Raw genomic sequence first — 23,207 nt, 5'->3', positions numbered from 1 at the left:
ACTTGAGTCTTGCATGTATCACTTACCTGTTTTTCTTTATTACTTTATCATATCCGTATTTCTAACAATCTATAATTTTGTTTTTGCATGTTTCTAAACTTTAAAAAAAAGGGAAAAAACTGTGCATTCTTCTACAAGTAGCTTTTTTTCCCCTTGAGATTATGTTCCAGCTGCGTATTATCCTTGGTGATGAATGCAGCTAACATTCACTCAATCTCACTACTGTACAGGACTTCACTATGGGAATATGATACAATGCAGGCATCTGTTCTCCTCTGATGGACATTGCTCCCAGTCTTTCCTCTTACAAAGAGCGTGACTGTGAGCATCCTTGCACATGTCTCCAGGCACTCATGTGCATGAGTTTCTCTAGGGTAATACCTTTCATATTTTAGCATCACATTCCCTACAGGGCTTGACAGTCAGAAACCTGGCCCATCCTTAAAGTTGCTGATTCAGTAGGTCCACAGCAGAGCCCCCAGATCTGCATTTCAAACAAGTTCCCAAATGATGCTGCGAAACAATTCAGAAACCACTGCTCCAAGATAAAGACTGAGTGGAATTACTGGGTCAAAGGATACATGTATCTCAACTTTACTAGATACTCTCAAAGGCAGCCTATCACTTCCACCAGCTGTATATAAGCATTCCAGTTGTTTCCTGTCCTCCCAACAATATTGTCAGACTTTTTACATTGTTGCCAATCTAATGTGTAAGAAACTATACATCATTTTGGTCCTAATTTGCATTTCCCTAATTACTAATGAAGTTGAGCATTTTTGCATTCAAGTTTCCTCTTCTGTGAAATGCCTACTTAGGTCATTTGTCCCCTTTTCTGTTGTTCTTACTGATTTGTAGTCACCCTGCTGGATACTAACCTTTTATTAGTAATATGTGCTGAATATGTCTATTCTCCCTATGACCCGTCTGTTCACTTTCTTGATGGTTTCTCTTAATAAACAAAAGCTATATCAATATTAATGTTGGCAAACATATTGATCTTTTCCTTTATGGTCTGCACCCTCTGTGATCTTTTTAAGACCCCTTTCCTACACCAGAGTCATACAACTACTGTCCTGCATTGCCTTCTGAAAGTTTCATAGTTTTGCCTTCTATATTTAAGCCTTTAATTGACCTGCGGTTGATTTTTGTGAGTAATGTGAATTAAAAACATACCCCACCCTCAGGAAGTTTCCTGTTTGGTAAGGACCACATGTAACTTTAGAGAGGATATCAAAAGTGATGGAATATTCATTAGGTGTTAACCATTACTTCATTGAGGTTTATTCTGCTCTCTCATTGAGACAAAAAATTGGAAAATTTCACATGAACATTTGGAAGGTTATTTGCAAACTGTAGTCAGACTATGATCCCCACTTACTACACCCCAGGAAGAAACCTTAAAAATGTCCCAAAATAGGCCGGGCGTGGTGGCTCATGCCTGTAATATCAGCACTTCGGGAGGCTGAGGCGGGCGGATCACCTGAGGTGAGGGGTTCGAGACCAGCCTGGCCAACATGGTGAAACCCCCATCTCTACTTAAAAAAAAAAGCAGAAATTAGCCCGGTGTGGTAGTGGGCGCCTTAATCCCAGCTGCTTGGGAGGCAGAGGCAGCAGAATTGTTTGGGCCAGGGAGGCGGAGGTTGCAGTGAGCCGAGATGAGCCATTGCACTCAAGCCTGGGGGACAAGAACGAGACCTCTCAACAAAATAAAACAAAAAAAAAGTCCCAAAATATTTAAGTCCTATTCTAAAAAACTAAAGAGTTAAGCATTGGGAAAGTACAGGAAAACGAACGTCCTCAAATGGTAATTACCTAAATGGGTAATTACCTATCTGGAGGGTAAGCTGCTTGCACGCATGCACGCACAAGAGAGAGCGAGAGGGAGAGGGGAAATGTGGGTTTCAGGATGTTCACCATGAACTGTAGAGAAAAACTGGAAACAACCTACTATCCAACAATGGGGGATGGTTAAAAGTAAAGCTAATGTGGCAATCCATCTACTTGAATACTGTTAGATTACACAGCTCCACAATCATGTGAAAAGATTTCACAAAATTCTGGTAACTTGCAAAAGCAGCTAACAAAATGCACGTATAGTATTCATTTATTCATCAAATATTTATGAGTGCCTTGTGTATTGCAGGTCCCAAGCAAGTCACTGGAAAACAAAAAGAGACTTGTTCCCTGCCTCCAAGAAGCTTACAAGCCTGTGAAGGATATATCCAATATGTTTCTTCCAATGTGCTCCAGTTGGGACAACAAAGGCATATGTGTTTTGAGAATAGAGACAATTTATATTATATATAGCATATATAATATATACAGCAATGTCATCCACATGATCTACAAATAAAACATACCTACCCAGCTCTAGGAACCACCAAATGGATAAGCCACAGGATACTTAGGGTGACTACCCTCTGATGAACTGAAACACAGTCATGCACTACCTAATGATGTTTTGGTCAACCATGGACCACATACATGATGATGGTTCCCTATCATTACAACAGAGCTGAAACATTCCTATTGCCTAGTGACATCATTTAGCTGTTGTAATGTCTTAGTACAACACATTTCTCACGTTTGTGGTGATGCTGGTGTAAGCAAACCTACTACACTGCCAGTTATACGAAAGTGTAATCTCCTAGGCCTTCGCATTCTCTCACCACTCACTCACTGACTCACCCAGAGCAACTTCCAGTCCCACAAGCTCCATGATGGTAAGTGCTCTAAACAAGTATACCTTTTTTTTATCTTTTATACCATATTTTTACTGCACCTTTTCTATGTTTGGATAGATTTAGATACACAAAATACTTACCATTGAGTTACAATTGCCTACAGCATTCAGTACAGTAACATGCTATATGGGTTTGTTGCCTAGGAGCAGTAGACCACACCATATAGCCCAGGTGTGTAGCAGGCTGCACCATCTAGGTTTGTATACTCTGTGATGTTCACACAACAATGAAATCACCTAGAGGCATTTCTCAAGAATGTATCCCCCCTGCACAGGTAGGGAAAGTCATTCACTGGAAGACAAATGTGAGACAGAGTGCAGAACCACAGCAAAAGAACTGGACAGCTTCCTCGGCTGCCAATTCAATACTGATTGATTGACGGAGATCAGCAAATGCATGTACTTCCAACAGCTTAAGCCTTTACCTCTCCCCTGCTATGTTTGGTTCTAATAAATAATAACAAACCTTCTCAAGATATGAAATACCCCACAGTTAAAGTCAAACTCAAAAGATTCTGATATTATGTTCATTTGTTTCAAACTTTTTGCACCAAAATAAAAAAAAATGAGTCATTAATCAAAAAGAAAAAAATGTTTAACCTCACAGTACAAAAACCTGACACATCATCACCTCAACCAAGAGATCAAAGTTCACGTTCACCAGAAGAAGACCTATCTATATCACATACCTCCTCATATGATGCACTGAGAAGGACATGATTTCACCCCTGTGCTAGTATTCCCACCAAAAATGCCTAAACCTCAATTTAACAAGAAAGAGCATCAGACAAATCCAAACTGAGGGACATTCTACAAAATAACTGGCCAGTATTCTTCAAAAGTATCAAAGTCATGAAAGACAAAGCAATCTAAAGGAACTGGCCAGGCGCGGTGGCTTACACCTGTAATCCCAGCACTTTGAGAGGCCAAGGCAGGCGGATCACTTGAGGTTAGGAGTTCAAGACCCGCCTGGCCAACATGGAGAAACCACATATCTACCAAAAACACAAAAATTAGCCGGATGTGGTGGTGCACTCCTGTAATCCCAGCAACTCAGGAGGCCAAGGCAGAAGAATCGCTTGAACCAGGAGGCGGAAACTGCAGTGAGCCGAGATGAGCCACTGCACTCCAGCCTGAGTGACAGAGCAAGACTCTGTTTCCAAAAAAAAAAAAAAAAAAGAAAGAAATCTAAAAGAACACTATCACAGACTGGAGAGACCAAGGAGACATAACAAAATACAATGTGGGATACTGGGTTGGATCCTGGACCAGAAAAAAAGGATATCAATGGAACCATTCGTTAAATTCAAATAAATGTTTTAGATTAATTGTTAGCAATTGCCTGGTTGCAATGATTGTATTATGGATACATGAGAACAACAGGAGATGCTGGCCAAAAGGTATACACATAGGAACTTTCTAGACTATTTTTGCAATTCTTTTTTCTAAAATTATTTCAAAGTAGAAAGTTTTAAAAAGTCATTTCAGATGAAAGATAAAAAGACAAAAGGGAGGGATTATTGACTCTAACATAAAAATATGCTATCTCTAACTTTTGTGCTAAAAATGTTCAATAACTACAAATAAGGATTAAGCTGGAATAAATAAATTACAATTGTTCAGGAAGAGCCTGTGATTGGGATACTCTAGAGAACAGAGTAACTCTCCAGGGCACTGAAGTCTTTCCAGATAAATGACCTATGTTATTTCCCCCTTACTCTTTTAATCCATTTCAACTCATTTATTTGTCATCTACTATGTGCATGTAAGTGTGCTAGGGCCTGATAAGATTTTTATATATAAGAAGGGATATTTAAGTACACAAAATAACAAAGAAAAGTACAGAGTCACAAAACCAGAACTAATTTTTCACTCCTATACACTCTAGCAATCAATCTGGACACCCTTTCACAGAAAACGTTGCTAAGACTGGGCCTCACAGCGCAAACCCAGCCCCGTCAATGGCCAGTGGTCGTGACAAACAGAATTAGCTCCAAATTTAGACTGAAAATGCCACAGTGACTCTGTGAGAAATACTCCATTTCTTTTTATTTCCCCCATCTAATCACTATGTGCATTTCTTTTTTCTAACATAAAATTAAAGAACTAGATTATCCGAGTACTAGGGAAAAGGTTGGTCTGGTATAAACCTGGGAAGGTTTACTTAATCTCCTCTTACAAGCGGCCTGAGAGATCAACGCCACATCAGGTGATGCTGAGGCTACAGAAGTGTGGTCTCAGGACTGGCAGCTGCAAAGTCACCCCAGGAACCTGTCAGAAATGCAGATTCTTGAGCCCCAACCCTGGCCTGCTGAGCCAGTTTCTGGTTGATGCCCAAACCCTCTGGGTGACTCCGATACACATTAGGATTGAGAACCACCAATGGAGGAGCAAAAAGACCAGCCATGAATCAAGAGGCCTGGCTTCTAATCCTTGTTCTACAACTAATCTCTGAGACTGACGAAACACCTGCCTCCTGTAGGGCACAGCTTTCCTAGTAGACGATGAGGAGTCGGAATAGGGTTGCCACAATCCTTATTCCCTCTACAAGGTGATAACCCTACGGGAGCGGTCATTCCTCTAAGGCCTGAAAGTGAAAAGACCACCACTAGTATTTCACCAGATGTTTCTCTCTTTCATCAAAGTGAAATAAGTAAAATTTCCTCATCAACTAGTCTCTGAATTACACTGGATATATCTAAAATTATTTCTTCTATTTTAAATAAAATTGCATTTACTTTGCTTTAGCTAACGCCATCTAATTTAACCATTTCTCCTATTTAATTCTATATCAAGTCTACTTTGAAATAATTCCAAAAATTCCAAGAAAACTGACACTCAAATGTCTCCTCAGGTGTGCCGACATAATAAACGCTGCCACAGTTCAGGACTGTGCTCTGTGTCGTCACATAAAGAATATGTGTGATGAGATCACAAGAAATAAAACAAGTATGAAAATCAAAGAATTTTTACATGTTTACATCTAGGCTGGGTGCAGTGGCTCACACCTATAATCCCAGCACTTTGGGAGGCTGAGGCAGGAGACATTGCTTGAGTCCAGGAGCTCGAGATTAGCCTGGGCAAGACCCCGTATCTACTCAAAATATATTTAAAATATATTTTTTGAAAAATATATAAATGTAGGTATCTCCATTATGTCATAAGAAACTGGTTCTTTCCAGATTTTCTTCATAATAGTTCTAAAAAGCACCTTTCCAGATAGAATTCAGCATTACACACGATGAGCTTCAACCTGAAACTCATTACAAATCAATTACTGCATTTTTTTCACATAGCAGATTTCCAAATTTTATTTTTAAGATCACCATTTAGCTATTAAATACAAAAATGATTTCCCAGAAGTTTTTCATCTGTTTCCTTAAACTGCTCTCATTTATTTTCTGGAAAAGCGCTTCATGTCCACATCAAGCCCAGGCCCAGTCTCGCCGCTAGTGATCCCTGACAATCTGAAGGGTTAGGGCGCTTTGGCGTGAAACCATGGCCTCTTTCCTCTCCAAAAGTTCACAGAAACATATTATTCTGCAGGTAATTTCATCGGGCTTAGGAAGTCAGGAAAAGCTCTGATGAAGAACCCAGGACTGCAGTCTCCACTGATGGTCCAGGAACTAGAATCTCCTTGCTTGTCACACTAGTCCAACAGTAACACACACAGACGTGGGCTGCGTTTTTGCTGGTTTGGCTGGTTAATGACGTACCTTTCTAGTACACCAATGTGTGTCCCACAATTATATCTTACTGGGTTCATAATAAAGTTAATTTTTTAAGTTTAAAAAAATGTGGTTTTCATAGAAATCCTATAAAAAGTTATATAATTCCCTACTTTCTTAACATGTGTATACAATATAATTTCATATTTTCTTGACGATTCAGGGTAACCACTGCTGTGCTGGACAGCAAACCTTTACTGCTATGTATGAGGAAACAAACTTCCCATGATTTTTTTAATTTTTTATTTTTTTCAAACTCCCTATTATGCTATGTGCTTAATTCATGGCATGGGCAGTACTGTTCTGACCACTACTGGATAACAGCTATAACAGAGTGAGGGCTGGCTTTGTCAGCTCCTGGATGAAGACTTATCCACATTCCACCAATTAGCACTCACACAAAAGCTACAAGATAATACGCATTTCATAGTGAAGTTACTGAGGCTCAGAGAGATGAAGAGACTTACCTGAAGTCACACAGCTAGGAGCTGCAGACAGCAGATGCAAGGCCCATGCTTCCCAGTCCTTATAAGATTAGGAAATGGACTGGAGACCTCACTAAGTAGCTGGGGGTGAAGGAGGTGCTCTTCAAGACTGAAGTCACCGCCGGAATGTCTCTTACCCCAGAAATGGCCCCGGGAAGGCAGACCCCAAATATCAAGAGAATGCACTCCATTTCTTTCTTGGTGTGGCAAACGGTGAGTAAAAAGGTTAACAAAACCCTTTCCCTGATACATAAAAATTAGACTGTTAGTTAAACCATCTGGCTCTGTTCCCTCTGGTAACCTAATAAGGGTAAGAATGTCAACTATGCCACTAAGCAAAATTGCTTACTGTAAGAATGGCACAACTGGTAAACTGCATCCAGACTTTGATGAACTATGCATGAACTATAAATATCTGATGGGGACACCATGCTTCGGGTGCCCTTGGGATGCAAGGACTCTTATACATGGTGAGTGTCCCATTAATGAATAAAATGTAGTATATACCTCAAAAGATTTGGGGGGATTACATGATGTATGTACAGAGGCATCTGGCACAGTGTTTATATAAAGAACTCAAAAACATTATTATTGTTACTTCCATTGAATTCTGTGTTTATTTATTATCCTCTGCCAAGGATCCTAGAAGCTAAGCCTATGGAATGTTCAAAAACACTTGCTCCCTATGGGGCATGAGATTTCAAAGATAAGGCTGTGTCTACATCCATGATGTGGCTCTCATGTCCCTGCACTGAAGCAGCCACCTGGAAAGACAGTGTCTGCACAGCTGTGTAGACAATTGCAAGGACCACCCCTGAGAGAAGATCTGTCACTTTGGGCTGGCAAGCTGTGGCTCTTGTTCTTCCCCTTCTTCACAGACTGTTCAAGTGTGGCCTATGGAGGTCTTGGAAGTGTGAGTTAAACCTAAGACCCCTGGTGGACATAGCAGACAAGCAAAGGATCAAAATGCACATGAGGAAGCTTCTGGGATAGGGAGAGGGGAACTTGCCACATGGATGCAAACCAAGAGCTAACAAGGAGAAAAACTAGGCAAGGACCCGTCTAAAGAACTTCATGGAATTCCCTGAATCCCAAGAAGCAAAGGAGCTACAATGGAATCAAACCTTGTACTTTGTGAGGAGGTGACCTCTCTTATCTCTTCATCCACCTCTTCCTTAGTGACCAAGTGAACTTCCATGGTTTTCATTCCCATCCACTAACGATGATGCCTAAATTTTTATCTCTAGCCAACAGCTCTGTAGGTACCAGACCCCTAAGTCCATTTGGATGTTACATGCACTCATCAACTTCCCCCACAAACTTACTCCTTTTTCCTTTGTTCTTTATGGCAGTAAATAGCTTTACAACCCATCAAATCACCCAAGCCAGAAATCCTTAATGTCCACTAATAAGATACTGTTTAAATAAGCTAATATATCCATAATAGAAAATATTACATAGTTGAGGTAACACTGGAAGCTCACCGAGACATCCTGTTCAGTCTGAAATTACTTAACAGTGGTTACCTATGGAAAAGTGCCTGAAATCAGGGAGAACTTATTCTCTCCAGTGCTTGAATGTTAAAACAAAAACCAACAACTACCAAAAAAACCAAAATGCTTAAGAATAAAGAAAGATGTGGAATGGATCTATTGTTTCACAGGCATCAATGGTGTCTCACCAACAGACTGAGGTTCTAGGAGACCCAAGCCTAAGCTACTTCCTCGGTACAGAATTGATGAAAGGTGCCTTTCAGGTACTGATTACGTGGCCTGCCTTACATGGTTGGGCTTTACTGTCAGAACTGCTTCATAGAGAGAAGATACTATTGTCATTTGCTTTGCTCACATTAAAAGAATGGGCACTTTCAAACTCAAGAAACTGTTAATAGTGATTGTCTCTGGAGAGCAGCCCTAGAGTCTGAGGCATCGCTGTACTATTTGCAATTTTTCATTGTGTGCATGCACTGGTTTTTCAATTGTAAACAACTAAATAAATAACTGAAGGGCAGGGGGGACTTCCTTTCCTCTGAGAAGTCTCCCTAAACCTTCTTCCAAATTAAAGCAAGATTCCTTATCATCAACTCTCATAGCATCTGCGCAGCACAGTGAGTGCTGCAGGACTCAAAACTTTCTTTAAATAAATGCTAAGACATGAACAAATGCATGAACCTATTACTGGCTCCCCAGTGCCCTTACAATAAACTCTTCAAGTATTACCTCAGCCTTCAAGTTTGGCCCCTGCTTCCAAATGCTACACTGCCCCATGATCTGCCGGGCTGCCTGGGAGCCTCAGCTCTCTCCTGAATGCCCTGTCCCCACACACCTGGGCATGCTCAGGGGTCAGTGCAGGAGTCCCCCTGAGGCATCTTCCCTGCCCCCAACTCCCCTCACACACTCAGCCTATCGCATCCTGGGCTGCACAACACAGCGCAGGATGTGTGTTTCCCAGCAGGACCAGGGCAATGTGTTTATCCTACCCTTTCCTGGATCTCTACTAACTCACAGACTACACTGGACATAAGAGGAGCTAAAAAAAATGTTGAATGAATCAATGCTAAAATACTGTAGAAGGTAATGTAACTTAGTGACTAAAAATAGGGGTTCGGAAGTCAGACCATCTTGGTTCAAATCCTGGCTCTACCATTTAATAGCTGTGTCGCCTTGCACAAGCTATTTATCCTAAATTTGAGTGTCCCATAAATCAATAAAATGTAGTATACACCTCAAAAGATTTGGGGGAATTAAATGAGATTATGTACAGAGGCACCTGGCACAGTGTTTATATAAAGAGCTCAAAAACATTATTATTGTTACCACCATTGAATTCTATGTTTATTTGCCTTTTACTGTCCCTAAGTACTTAATACTTTGAAAACGTCCGGTTTTCTCAGCTATACTCGAGAAGCAAACTGTTAAGCCAGGATTATTATATCTGGAAACTACTGTATGAATAAAAGCAATAATCCTCTAAAGGAAAAATGACACTTAAAGAAGACAATGTTGGAGACCATCATCTCTCTCCACCTTCTCCCGCAAAAGGTTCTCCCTTCAGTGCTCAATTCTAGAAGTTCTAGATTTTACTTTATTTAGGGAGGCTGTAATTCCTTTACACTCCTACACCGTCATCAACTTCTTGCAAGGCTATTTCTGAGTTTTATTCCAGGTAGTTGGAATTGCAAGATAATCAAGTAAGCAGGGAGTTACTACAATTATGATCTACCCATATAATTACCATAAGGAGATGTTCTAGTCACAAGACAACACTGATAAGAATAAAAAGCCTTTCCACTACAAAAAAATATATACAGATGTGGATCCCTCACTAGTGATGCAAGCAAGATACATATGTAGGTATAGCTATATATACAGATATGTATGCATATATTGTATAGAGACATGTTTTGTACTTCCTTTCTGCTCCAAATGACTCATACTCCATTAAATTCCACAATATTTACTGATTCCCCTCGAAACAGTTTGGATGTGCATCCCCTCCAAATCTCAGGCTGAAATGTAGTCCCCAATGTTGGAGGTAGGGCCTGGTGGGCAGTGATTGAATTCTGGCGGGGGTGTCCCTCCTGAATGGCTTGGTGCTGTCCTGAGATGGTGAGTGAGTTCCCATCTGACCTGGCTATTTAAAAGTGCATAGCACCTCCCCACTCTCTCACTCCTGCTCTTGCCATGGGATATGCAAGCTCCCCGTTTGCCTTCTGCCATGATGGAGAGCTTCCTGAGGCTTCACCAGAAGCCCAGCAGATGCCAGTGCCACACTTCCTGTAGAGCCTGCAGAACCATGAGCCAATGAAACCTCTTTTCTTTGTATATTACCCAGCCTTGGCTATCTCTCCATTTTAGGCAATACAAGAATGGCCTAACACCCCCTTCTATGTGTAAGACATCATGCCAAGAGACTTGGGATGCATACACATGAAGGCCGGTCTTGCCATAATCTTGTAAAGGACACACACACACACACACACACACACAGAGACATATATACACACACACACACACACACACACACAACTAACTGAAGGAACCGAGGCTGCAGTGAGATGCTGGTGGTCCTCTGGGATTGCAGACTCATCCATACAACTGCCCACTCAACGTGTTCACAGAAATGAGCCCACACTGAAGTATCTTACTGGGGCAACTGCTCACCTTCCATCGCCACACAGGGAACACCAGGCTCCACCCAGTCACCCGAAGCAGACACGTCAGTGTCCACCTTGACTTGTCCATCTCACCTACTCCATCCCCGAATCCACTCCACTAACTGAGCATGTACAATCCACTCATTTCCCCTACCTCTGGGCCACTATCCTAGTTCAGACTTCTGTGATGTCTAACCTAGTATAAATGCAACAGCCTCTGAAAGATCCCTGTCCCCTAGCCTTACACCATGCCAACTGGTCTCCGTAGTTGCAATCAAAGTGCTTAAAACAAGCAAAAGTGTGTACATGTCACTATGCTGCCTACATTTCTTCAAGAGGGCCTCTCCAGCCTTATTTTCCACACCTCCTCTTATACTCCGTGATCCAGCCATCCTAAACACCTTTTAATTCTTGAAATGTTCCACATTACCTTTTGACGCTTGGAAGTCTTCTATCCGAAACTGGATTCCCTAACCGCTCTTTATCTCTTTGCCCAGTGAGTTCCTGTTCATTCTCTGGTCGCCATTCCCTCTTGGTATTCCTCCCTAACCTCTTTAGTCTTGCCAGGTTCAGTGGTCACGCTGGACATTTTTGCTTTTAGGGCTACCCACAGCCCAAGCTTCCTTCTATTTAGTAGGACTCCTTTGAGGTGTGGGTCTTTGCGAGGGATAAAGACCATCTCTCTCCATCTCTCTGCTCCCTGACAACTACAGTGGCTTGGCAAAAAAGGTCACAAAGATGCAGGAGCAATAAGAGATTTTTCAGTGGTAGAAGAGAGTCAACAGTCCAGCAACAGAGGTGGCAGTTTCTGCAGTGGCAATGTCACCAGCAACAAAATTCTAGGCAGGCTATTTATGTGATATTGCCTTGGATGTGGCCCCATCCAGCCAGCCTCTTTTGGTTGCTGCTTATTTTCTGAATCCAGTTCCCCAGCCTTCCCATCAATTCTGAAAGCCATCTATAGCCTTCCAATAAATTCCTTTTCTGCTTAAGTCAGCCAAGTCCGTTGCCATGGTTGACAACCAAGAATCATGAATGGCACTGTGACACTCTGTGGGCAGGCCATCAGACTGCACTGCCAATGCGCATTTGCTTGTCTATATTCCCCACTATCTTGTTCATCATTTTACTCTAGTGCAATGGCTGGCACAAAGCAAGCATGCGATAAATGTTTCCTGAATGCATTACTTAATTCCACTAGTCATCAGAGTTGGAAAGCAAGGAAAACGCTCAGTGGAGGACCACAGTGCATTCCTAAAAAACCAATCTCAACTACAGTAGAAAGAGTCACAACTATCAATTAGAAACACACAGCTTAATTTATTCACCTATTCATGGATTTAGAAACTAGGCTTCTTCTCACTATCTGAGATACAAACCACCTTCTTAAAAGGAGATGAGAAAGAGAAGAATCAAACTAGGAGAGTATATTTTATTAAGATTAGCGAGTTCTACTCTAATAAAACAAACCTAATTGGAATGAATGTTGGGGAAAATGTCCCTTCAACCAGCTGAATACCCACTAGTCCTTGAGACCTATCTCAAATAATATATCCTGCAAGAAGCTTTCACCACTCCCCACCATCAATCAGCCGTAACTTCCACTGTGCTCCCACATCTCTATTTTAGTAAGCAGAAAAAGGTATTATATATATTTATTTATGTGTCTATTCAACCAGATCTCAAAATCCTCTAGGGAAGTATATTACTATTTCCAACACCTAGAAGGGTGTTTGGCATAAAGCAAGAACCAGTGTTTTTGAAGTGGAGCCACTTTGCTCTGCTTAAAAGGTACCAATGGAACTGTCCTATTGTTTGCAACTTTTCTGTAAATCTTAATTTATTCCGAAATAAAGTTTTTAAAAAAATGCACCAGTAGCAACTGTGTTGTGAGCAATAATCACACCTGCCTTACATGTCATGCAAGAAGAGAGCTTTACCTTGTACCAGTAGCAGTAATTTTGTATATAGCAAAGTGAGTCTCAGTTTGTAAAAAGGGAATAATTCCTACTACACAAGATTGCTGTACTAAATGAAGCACAGTGAGTATGCCAAATGACATATGAGCTCTTAATAAGGTTCTGATGAGTATATGTTAGGGCCCCTGTCTACAGTGTTCTAAATGGACCAGCACTTCACCACAAAACAGATACATACTACGACTAGGATGTCACCAGGCATAGACTGCAAAGCTGTAACTCAAATCACTATTAAGACTGTAATTACTTATAAAATAAAAGTATTCTACATGTGTGTCCACGGATGTGGGTTGTCCTATTCCAAAACTCCCCAATGAAATAAATGGCTACTCAAAACCCAGCGCAACCGACAGAGGTCAGCGGCCACTGCACCCCGCCTCCACCAGCTTAAACTCCAGAAGGAGGCCAAGCACCCAGGGCGTGCTAGCTGGCTGGAAAGAGGTGAGCATCTACTGAGAAACCCACTGCTGCCCGCAGCGGTGTCAGGCAGCCGCGGGTCTCCCCGCAGTGGCGCAAAGCGGGCTGAAGTCGGGAATGGCTAGGACCCTTCGCTGCCACCGCGGTGCTTTCGGCCACCGCACTTGTGTGCCCTCCGCCCGCCCACACCAGCGTCGCTTCACGGAAGAAGGCGCGAGTAGCAGCGGCGCAGCCAGGGCACCTAGGGGGTGACACGAGAGTGGGCGGGCGGTCCAGGGAGCCCCTGCTGGAAACCAGACGCTAAAGCTTGCAGCTGTGCAGCTAGGGGAGCATCTGTTTTCCACTTGAGAGCAACCCGGGCAAGCGAGAACGGCCCGATTTCGGTGCAGGGGTGCGTCCCGAAGGAACGGGGGGCTGTTTCTGCGCGGACAGGCGGACCGGGCAGGGGAAACCGAGGCCACGCTAGGTCCGCAGCCCCGAGGTGTCCACAAGAGCTCCGCTCGCGCAAGGGCGCGGCGCGAGGCTGCCCGCGGGACCGGCCTGCGGAGCGAGCGGGTGAGAGGGCAGGGCGGCAGCGGGGGCCGGGGGGAGGAGGGCGGCGAGGCAGCGTGAGCGAACGAGCGAGGGTGTGTGTCCGGGCGTGAGTCTGGGCGGGTGTCGGGAAGGAAGGCGACAGGGAGGGGCGGAGGCGGGGGGAGGGGGGAGGAGAAAGAGCGAAGGGCCCAGACGGGGCTCTGGGCGCCCAGCCGCCCGGCTTCGAGCCCTCAAGCCACCGCCCCCAGGCCCCGCGCTGACGCTGGACGGTCCCCGCCTCCAAACCCCCCGCCCCGGCCAGAGAATAACTTACCTGTTTGGCGACGGAATCGCTCCTGCTCGCCCCTCTGACTGACTCCTCCGGCTCACCGTCTTCCCTTTGGGAGGAAGAGGCGGGACATCCTGTTTCTCCGTGGAAGGACTTCCGGTGGCTTCCAAGGCGGCTCCGTAGTGGATGCAGCGCCGGACGCCACAACCGAAAAACAGAATCTTGGAACTGGTTTAGTACAATCCAGGTCGAGTTCCTTGTTTTTTATCCGGGTGGCCGGCAGGCCCATGTGCTGTCTTGTTTTTAACACATCAGCTCTTGCCGGAAGCTGCTCAGAGATAAAATAGGAAGTCCCACCCTTCCCTTAGAGAAGGAAAACGGAGAGCCGAAGGAGTCAATCTAAATTCGATGAGCGCGTCGGGCTCTAAGGCAGGCGCTGTCAGCCCGGGAGGGGTGTCTGGGATTTCTAGAGGGTCCCAGAACGGGTTCTTCCCGGGCCGATCCCGCCTGCTTCCTGCCCCGTCTCTCCACCCGCCTCCTGCCCTCTGTAAGGAACCCCGAGGGCGGCGCCGGAAACACGGAGAAGGCCCAGAACGGCGCGGGACCCGAGAGGCCTACGTTGGCAAACGCAGCCCGCTGCCCCTTTGCTCGCTTCCCCGGGGCCTGGAGTGGCTCCTTTCGCTTCTGGCGCTCCGATTTCGAGAAATGACTTTCAGCTGTGCAAGACGAGAATGCTACTTTAGATGATGAGAAAAAATCTCTCGAATGGCTCCCAAAATGAGGTCCTTTTTTAAGAGGCCACAGGAAGCCGCCAGCCGAACTCTGATACCAAAGAGGAGGCCAAGAAGCGGACTGTGGCTTGGTGACCTGTTTGGTATTGCCAAACTTTCAGCTTTTATTAAAGCTGAAACACCTTGGCTGTTTAAAACGTTCGTCAAGGACTTTTTTATGAACATTAACGGCACAGCATACGGGCTTTTTGGGGAAAAAAAAGGCAGGACTTCAGGATGTGGTGGTTAACAGCCCGTCCGCCCCCTCGTGCAGGTCCATTCATGAACCTCGAGTTAGAGGCCTTTCTTCTGAAACTCAGAATCTAGTAGGGAAGACCTGTGTAGACGAATAAAAATAAATACATCACAGCTTGTTAAGTGCTGTGACAAAGAGGCAGTGAAATCTTGCTTGAGGTCATCTGCCTTGCCAAAGAGTTTTGACTATGTTGTAGGCACAGGGTTAGGGTTAGACTCTGTAAAGGGAAGTTATGTGATCAGATTTCTGTTTAGGAAGATCATTGGCCAGGCGGGGTGGCTCACGTCTGTAATCCCAATACTTTGGGAGGCCGAGTCTGTGGATTGCTTGAGGCTAGGATTTTCAGACCAGCCTGGCCAACATGGTGAAACCCCGTCTCTACTAAAAATTTGAAATTAGCCAGGCATGGTGGTGCGAGCCTGTAATTCCAGCTACTTGGAGGCTGAGGCGGGAGAATAGCTTGAACCCAGTGGCGGAGGCTGCAGTGAGCCGAGATTGCGCCACTGCACTCCAGCCTGGGCGACAGAGCGAGATTCCATCTCAAAAAAAACATTGTAAGTAATTGGATTTTTTTGTGTGTGTGATGTTCTGAAGATAGGCTTCCTAGACCAAATCGTCACTCAAGGCCAATTCGAACACAATTCAGTTTAAATCAGAATACATTCGAGTGATAATTCCTTACCTTTTTAAATAGTTCATAGAAAACTTTTTGTAGACATTTTCTGGTTTAATTCTGATTGTAATCCACATGAATTCTCTTATCCACAGTAAGGAACAGTAATTTAGAAGACTAATAAACTGTTCCAAGATCACACAGCTAGTAAAAGTGGAACTCAACCTAAAACTCCAGAGTCAAGCTTTTCCATCTATCATGTAGACTCAGTTTAATAGTAATAGTTAATTTAAAATTCTAGAGAAAAAAGTGGGAAACAATTTCCTCACAAGTGAGCAGCTGCAAATGTTATTTGTATTCCATTAACCAACATTTATTGGGTGCCTGTTATATAAAAGATAAAACTGGGTTCTGCCTTCAAAGATTCACTTGAAATTTAAAATTTAATTGAAAATTTAGTACTTCCTACAGTGTTTTAATAGCTATTTCAACAGTGTTGGTCTTGTATGACAAGGTGATAAATTTCTTGACAATAACAATAGCACAATTCTGTATATGGATTGGGCATTCTGTGATCTTTGGGTGATTTATCTTGCTACCTTTCTTACCTTGGGGGTTTAGTTAACACTTATGTTCCTCCCCTGAGCAGTGAAGTAAAATCTAAGTTTATGTTTCAGTTCTAATTTAAGTTGAGTATTTTGAGTTACTAAGACAGGACCTTAAGGAAGTCAGTTTGACCTCATTTCCAACTGAGAGAGTCCATAGATCTCATTCAAGACTAATTTTCTGATTCTAAGGAAAAAGGGAAGTCTTTTTTTTCTTCCTCTCTTTATTTTTGAATGAATAATGCTTGACATGGACAACATAGACTTTTAATGAAGACAGAGAGTCCTAGTGATGAAACCACCTTTGCAAAAATTACAACTGAGAAAATTATGACAGTGAAAGAGATCTGACCTAACCAACTCCATCTTGCTTCTAAACTCCAAGCTGTCCTTGTTCATTCCTGGGCATAGGCAGAACTAACTCTGGGAGGAACTTAGTTTATAGTGTAACTTTGAAACAAAGATGATAACAGCTCATTCTGAAAACAAACCCCTTTCTGGCCTGGGGACCAGACTGCCTTTTTAGGGCTAACAAATTAGCCACAAGATTAGAAATTACAGTTTAGGAATCATGCAGCTAGAAGCCACAAGATTCTAAACCTCCCCAGTTGTTCCTAAGGATAACATCACTGTTGTAAAACCCAAGATTGGTGCTTAAGATGTTTTTCAGACCCCGCACTCATGGATCAGCTGGCATCACTCAGATGGATAAACTGGCTCATCTAGTCCTGTAGCCCCCACCCAAGAACTGACTCAGTGCAAGAGGACAGTTTCAACTCCCTATGATTTCATGTCACACCAGAGCCATCAATTCTCCCCGCTCCCTGGTCTCCTACTCCCCCAGATTATCCTTTAAAAATCCCAGTCTCTGAATTTTCAGGAGACTGCTTTAAGTAATAATAAAACTCTGGTCTCCTGTTTAGCCAGCTCTGTGTGAATTAAACTCTTTATTGCAATTCCTTTGTCTTGATGAATCCGCTGTCTGGGCAGCGGGCAAGATGAACCCGTTGGGTGGTTACAATGACACAAGGAACCCCTGGGATCAAGACTTGCTCGAAGCCAGCCAGCCACACTTGAGACCTGTTAACCAAAAAAAAAAAAATCCTTTTCTTATTTAAGTCCAGTTTTCTTTTATTCGCATCATGAAGCAACCTAAATGATAACAGAAGTTTTATTTCCAAATATACCAGTTACAGTCTTAAGAAAGTTGCAAAGGAAAAACTCAGAGCAAAGATTTTCAGTCTTCATAAGTTCAAAATGTATACTTTTATCATGTCTGAGAAAAGAAAGCAATCAATATATTCACATCTTTTTCTGGGTATATGTGATATTTTTCCATTGGATAATGAATAGTAAACACTTTTACAATAGCAAGTTGACAAAATGAGAATGTATAAAAGAAATTAAAATATATCAACTATTAAATAAATGCCAGGCATTATGCTACAAACCTTATATGCATTATTTCAAATAATTATTATAACTACTCTGAATAGACACATTATTTCCATTTTACAGATGAGAAAAATGAGGTTCAAAGAAGTGACGTCATGTTCTCTGATTCTGTCTATATTGGATACCTGGTGACGATTTCCCCCTGTCTAATACCCTAAACATACGTTCACCTGCATGCTGCTTCTGTTCTGGGCCTCCGTGCTGGATGTAGTCCCAACAGACTGGCTTGCTGGGAGGAGGGAGATACTTTTCAGATAAGGCACTAGCACTTCATCCTAACAACTTCTCCATACTGAGGCAACATTTTTAAATACACAGAGAATGCCTAGGATTCAATTGTTGAGAAAAATTGATGTAAGTCTGTTTGTCTCAAAGAAAGCTATCAGGAACTACAGTTTTATTAACCTAAATGTACACCTGGTTTGATGATGACTATGTAAATGTATTTTTAGCTAATTAATTTATTATTTCTGCCCATCAGCCAACGAGTGGATAAAGAAAATGTGATATATATGCACTATGGAATACTAAGCCATAAGAAGGAATGAAATAATGGCATTTGCAGCAACCTAGATGGAGTTGGAGACCATTATTCTAAGTGAAGTAACTCAAGAATGGAAAACCAAATATTGTATGTTCTCACTCGTAAGTGGGAGCTAAGCTGTGAAGATGCAAAGGCATAAGAATGATATAGTGGACTTTGAGGACTCAAGGGGTGAAGGATGAGACTACACATTGGGTACAGTGTGCACTGCTTGGGTGATGAGTGCACCAAAATCTCAGAACTCACCACTGAAGAACTTCCCCATGTAACCAAAAACCACCTGTTCCACAAAAACTATCGAAATAACATTTTTAAAACTTTACTATTTCTGAATAAAATTTACATACATTTCTCAGAAAAAAAAATATTTGGAATTGAGGTATCTAATAGAGAACTGAGTTAAATTATTGCCACTTAAAAACACAAAGTGATATAGCCACTTTATGAATTAATCAGTCAGCAATGGCTAGGTTATGCTTAGTGGTTTATAACCAAATCTTAGTTTATAACAACAAATGTGTATTGTTAATTCCCACTACAAATTTATAACGACATTGCTGGATGCTACACTCCATGTCTCTTTGTGGGACCCAGGCTCATGGGACTTCTGTTATCTGCATTAGAGAGAGAGAAGACAACAAAATATGCACTGGTTCTTGAAGCTTTGGCCCAGAAGTAAAATATGTCTTTTACCTGTTCACATTGCATTGGGCCAGGGCAATTATCACGGCTGCAAGTAACTTCAAAAGGATGGGGAAGTGCGATCTTGGCATGTGTCAGAAGAAATGAAAACATTTGGTGAAGAGCATTAATGACTGTCTTTACAGGAAAAAAACAATCAAATAGACATGATTTCTTCTTTCAGTTTCATCATTTCCTACTGTGTTACCTAAACTTTCTGAGCCTCAGTTTCTTATTACGAAAATAAAATAATGATAAAGATGATATTCACTTCAAGTACTTTGTGTTAACTAGGGTAAAAAAAATTGAAAACTGTAGTAAGTTATGCAAATTAGAAATGTATAATATTACTGCTTTGAAAGTGATGGTGAAATGTAGAATAATTGGAAGGATAACACAAAGCACTTATACCAGGAGGCTTTTAGCTGCAGATAATAGAAATCAATAAAAAAGTGTATCAGCTCACAAATTTGTCATCCAGACATAAAGGAGGCTTCAGAATTTATTGACTCAGGAGTTGAATGTTGGTATCAAGGACCTAGATTTTTCTCATCACTCTGCACTTCAATTCTCAATGCCCGATTGAACATCAGGCTGTAGTAAGATGGCTAGAGTGATTCCAGGGATAACATCTAGAGAGAAAAAAGAGAACTCCTTTTCTTACGATTTTTTTCTTAAGAGAAAAGGAACTTCCCAAAAGCCCCCAGCAAGCATGCCTTCACATCCCATGGCCAGAAGTGGCTCACATGTGTACCCTGAGCTAAGCACTGCAAACAGGAATGGGATCGCCTGTAGGCCTCAGAGACCACCTGGATCTTGGGAAGGTGTCAGCTCTACCTGTGGCACTTGGCTGAGTGGGAAAGGGATGGAAACATGAATAAAGTAAGAATTAGGAAGGAAAAGGAGAAATGGATCCAGGGTATGAAGCCAATAGTTTAGTTATCTCAACAAATATGATTGATTTCATCTTTATGAATGTGATGATCTAATTTAATACATTCAATCAATGAAGTAAAAAAAAGTGCAAGGACAATATGACATCTGTCATTCTCTGTTGAGATTTGAGAGGTAATAATACCAAGAACGTGTGGTGACCTGGGTCCTCACTGCTACTGTCTTCCTGTACCTGGACACTTCTAGCAAGAGACTTCAACTTCAGAACAAAGAGGATCCCAACTTGTAGCTGCATTATACACACCCCAGCAGCACATTTAAGTTGATTTCTAATTATTCCTCTTTAAGAAATTGTTTGTGGAATATTTATCTATTTATAAATGGAAAAATAGAAAATTAAAATAACAAAAATAAGTAACACCATGTATTGAGTGTCTACTGCGTGCTAGGCACTGTGCTAAGTGTTCTGCATATATTGTCATTGTGCTGCCAACGACGCTGCAATAAAGATGTTCCCATTCCTACTTTACAGCTAAGGAAACCAAGGATCTGAGAAATAACGTATTTTGCCCAAGATTATCCAACTGGTAAAATCTGGAGTCCAAATTTGAACCAGAGTCCATTCAACACACTTTCACCTCTACACCAGTGCTTTCTGAGTTTGCTGAACATTAGAATCACCTCAGGAACTTAAAAAAAATTCCCGGGTGATACCCCATAGCAAGTAAATTAGAAAATCGGGCAGGGGAAGAGGAACCCTGGCATCAGTACTTTTTAAAGTCCCCAGGTACTTCCAACGTGGAGGAAAGTTTGGGAACCACTGTGCTATATTATGTTGCCTCTTCAGCAAGGAATTTAAACCAGAATCTTTTCTTCCAAGGCCAAGAGCAGTGAATGATAGCTTATGGTATATACTCTCATTCCCAAGTGATCCTCTTCCTCAGGAGTTCTGCTTTAGGCTAACTAATTTCAAGTTTCCCTTTCACTACATTTCTCACCCATCTGAAGCTAAAAATATTACAGGAGACATTTGTCAACAGGAAGAATGGACACCTGGACCGTCTCAGAAGAACTTTTGAATTTATGATCAATGGTGTGTTTTCCCTAATTAGGATAAAAAAGCAAGAAAAAATATTAAGTTTAATTTTCGTCTTACAAGTTAATCATTCAGACTCACCTGGAATTTAGACAGCATTTAATTTCTGGCCTCATTTTTTTGCTTTATAATTTTTATTTTAATATAATTTTGGACTTACCATAAAGTTTATTAAAAGGACAAAGAACTTCCATATACCCCTCACCCAGATTCTATAATTATCCACATTTTACCATATTTTATGGTTTTATGCATATTTTTTCTGAACCACCACAATGCAATTATCAAAATCAGGTTATAATACTTCCCTCCAATAATCAGACCTTACTCATATTTTTGCACTCATTTTTTTGTCTTGTTCCCCTATATTTTTTACATATAACCTCCAAAAGGGTTTATAGCTGAGAGTTATAAAGCATAGAGAAAATGAATAGCAAAATGAGAAGCCTTAATTCAACTGTTATTAATTACATTAAATGTTAGTGACCAAACATTCTATTTAAAAGGAAGAGATTGCCAGAATGGATTAAGAGGCAAATCTTACCCATCTGCCATCTATAAGAGATGTTTGTTAAATTAAAATATATATTTAAATGTCTTCCGGCCTCCATTTGCTTCTGATAAGCAATCAGAGGCCATTCAGATGTTTGCTTGCCTTTATGTTTCCCTATGTGTCATTTGTCATTTTTGCTGTCTGCTTTAAAGAATTTCTCATTATTTTTGGTTTTCCATAATTTGTGATATGACTAGACATGATTTTCATCAGATTTTTCCTGCTCAGCACTTTCTGACCTTTAGAAATCTGTAAATATATGTCTTTCCCCAAATTTGGAAAGTTTGGGACGATTATTTCTCCAAATAATTTTCTTTTACTCTGTTTCTCTTGGTTTCCAATTAAATATGTCACACCTTTTGATATTATACACAGCTCACCAAACCTCTGTCCTCTTTTTCCATTATTTTTTCTCTGACCTTCAGGTTGATAAGTTCTATTGATCTGTCTCCCATGTTCCCTGATTCCTTCTTCTGTCACCTCCAACCTTCTGTTAAAATCATCTCGTGATTTATTTCAGATATTATATTTTTAAGTTCTCAAATTTTATTTTTTTCCTTACAATTTCTGTTTCTGATGAGATTTCCTATTTGCTTATTTATTACAGGTACATTTTCGTTTATGTCTTTAAGCACAATTATAATAGCTACTTTGAAATTTTGTCTGCTGATTCAAGTATCTGGTGTATCTTGAGGTTAATTCTCATTAATTTTTCCCATTTATTTTTATTATTACTCATGTTTTCTTATTTCTTAAATGTCTAGTAATCTTGTGGTTGTATTCTAGACATTCCTGATTCTATTATGTTCCTCCGACAAGCATTAGAGGGTTTTTTGTTTCTTTTGTTTTAGCAGGTAATTCCTTTGGCTGTATTCACACTCCCTACATTGTCTCTCCTTTCATGGGGAACAACTAAAATCTCATGTAGTTCTTTAGCCTTCGCTGAAAGAATTGAATCTGCCTCATACATGCATAGTTCAGAGATCAACCAGTGATTTAGGCAGAGTATGCTGAATTTGTTGTTTTTTCTCTGTTATCTCTCCTTTTCAGAGCCGCCTCCCCTTACTTTACTTCACCTGCTAAAGTATCCCTGAACTCTGCCTTCTGGGGTTGAAAGTGGGATTTTAAATAAACTATAGGTGGCTTCCTTTATTTGGTTATAATTATTTAAAATTTGAAGGAAGCATTGGTCATTTTTGGTGACTAGTCATTTTTGATGACTAACTGTCATTTAAAGTTTCATTTCCTTTAAATTAACATTTTTTGTCATTCCATTCAAATGCCTACTTAGAATGGCAATAAGAATATGCTATGAACATTTAACCACCCACACTAGGATTTTAAATCTAAGTTCTTCTCGAATGCTGTTTTGGTGAATTTCAGTGTGGGAGGTGAGATGATTTAAAGCTTCAGATTTTCTGTTATAG

General features: G+C 41.4%; 2 protein-coding genes and 1 long non-coding RNA gene across 3 annotated transcripts in view; 1 reads left to right on the top strand and 2 right to left on the bottom strand.

The window, feature by feature from the left end:
* ZNF407 (zinc finger protein 407) overlaps positions 1–14,860 on the bottom strand; it is a 466,555-nt gene extending 451,695 nt beyond the window's left edge. Inside the window, exon 1 of the mRNA XM_016933893.4 lies at positions 14,359–14,860. The gene's annotated coding sequence lies outside the window, so the exon portion shown is untranslated. The remainder of the gene's footprint in view (positions 1–14,358) is intronic.
* LOC107969528 (uncharacterized) lies at positions 14,460–19,501 on the top strand. The gene is made up of 2 exons (XR_010152000.1): positions 14,460–15,893; positions 18,494–19,501. It is a non-coding gene; the product is annotated as an uncharacterized LOC107969528 (long non-coding RNA).
* Positions 16,499–23,207, bottom strand: part of CNDP1 (carnosine dipeptidase 1) — a 62,969-nt gene continuing 56,260 nt past the window's right edge. Inside the window, exon 12 of the mRNA XM_009434189.5 lies at positions 16,499–17,637. Within this exon, the coding sequence (XP_009432464.2) occupies positions 17,505–17,637 (133 nt within the window). The 3' untranslated portion in view covers positions 16,499–17,504. The remainder of the gene's footprint in view (positions 17,638–23,207) is intronic.

Source organism: Pan troglodytes, chromosome 17 (genome assembly GCF_028858775.2).
Source record: "Pan troglodytes isolate AG18354 chromosome 17, NHGRI_mPanTro3-v2.0_pri, whole genome shotgun sequence".
Taxonomy (NCBI): Eukaryota; Metazoa; Chordata; class Mammalia; order Primates; family Hominidae; genus Pan; species Pan troglodytes.
Note: the sequence above shows the minus strand (reverse complement) of the source record. Positions and strands in the feature narration are given on the sequence as shown.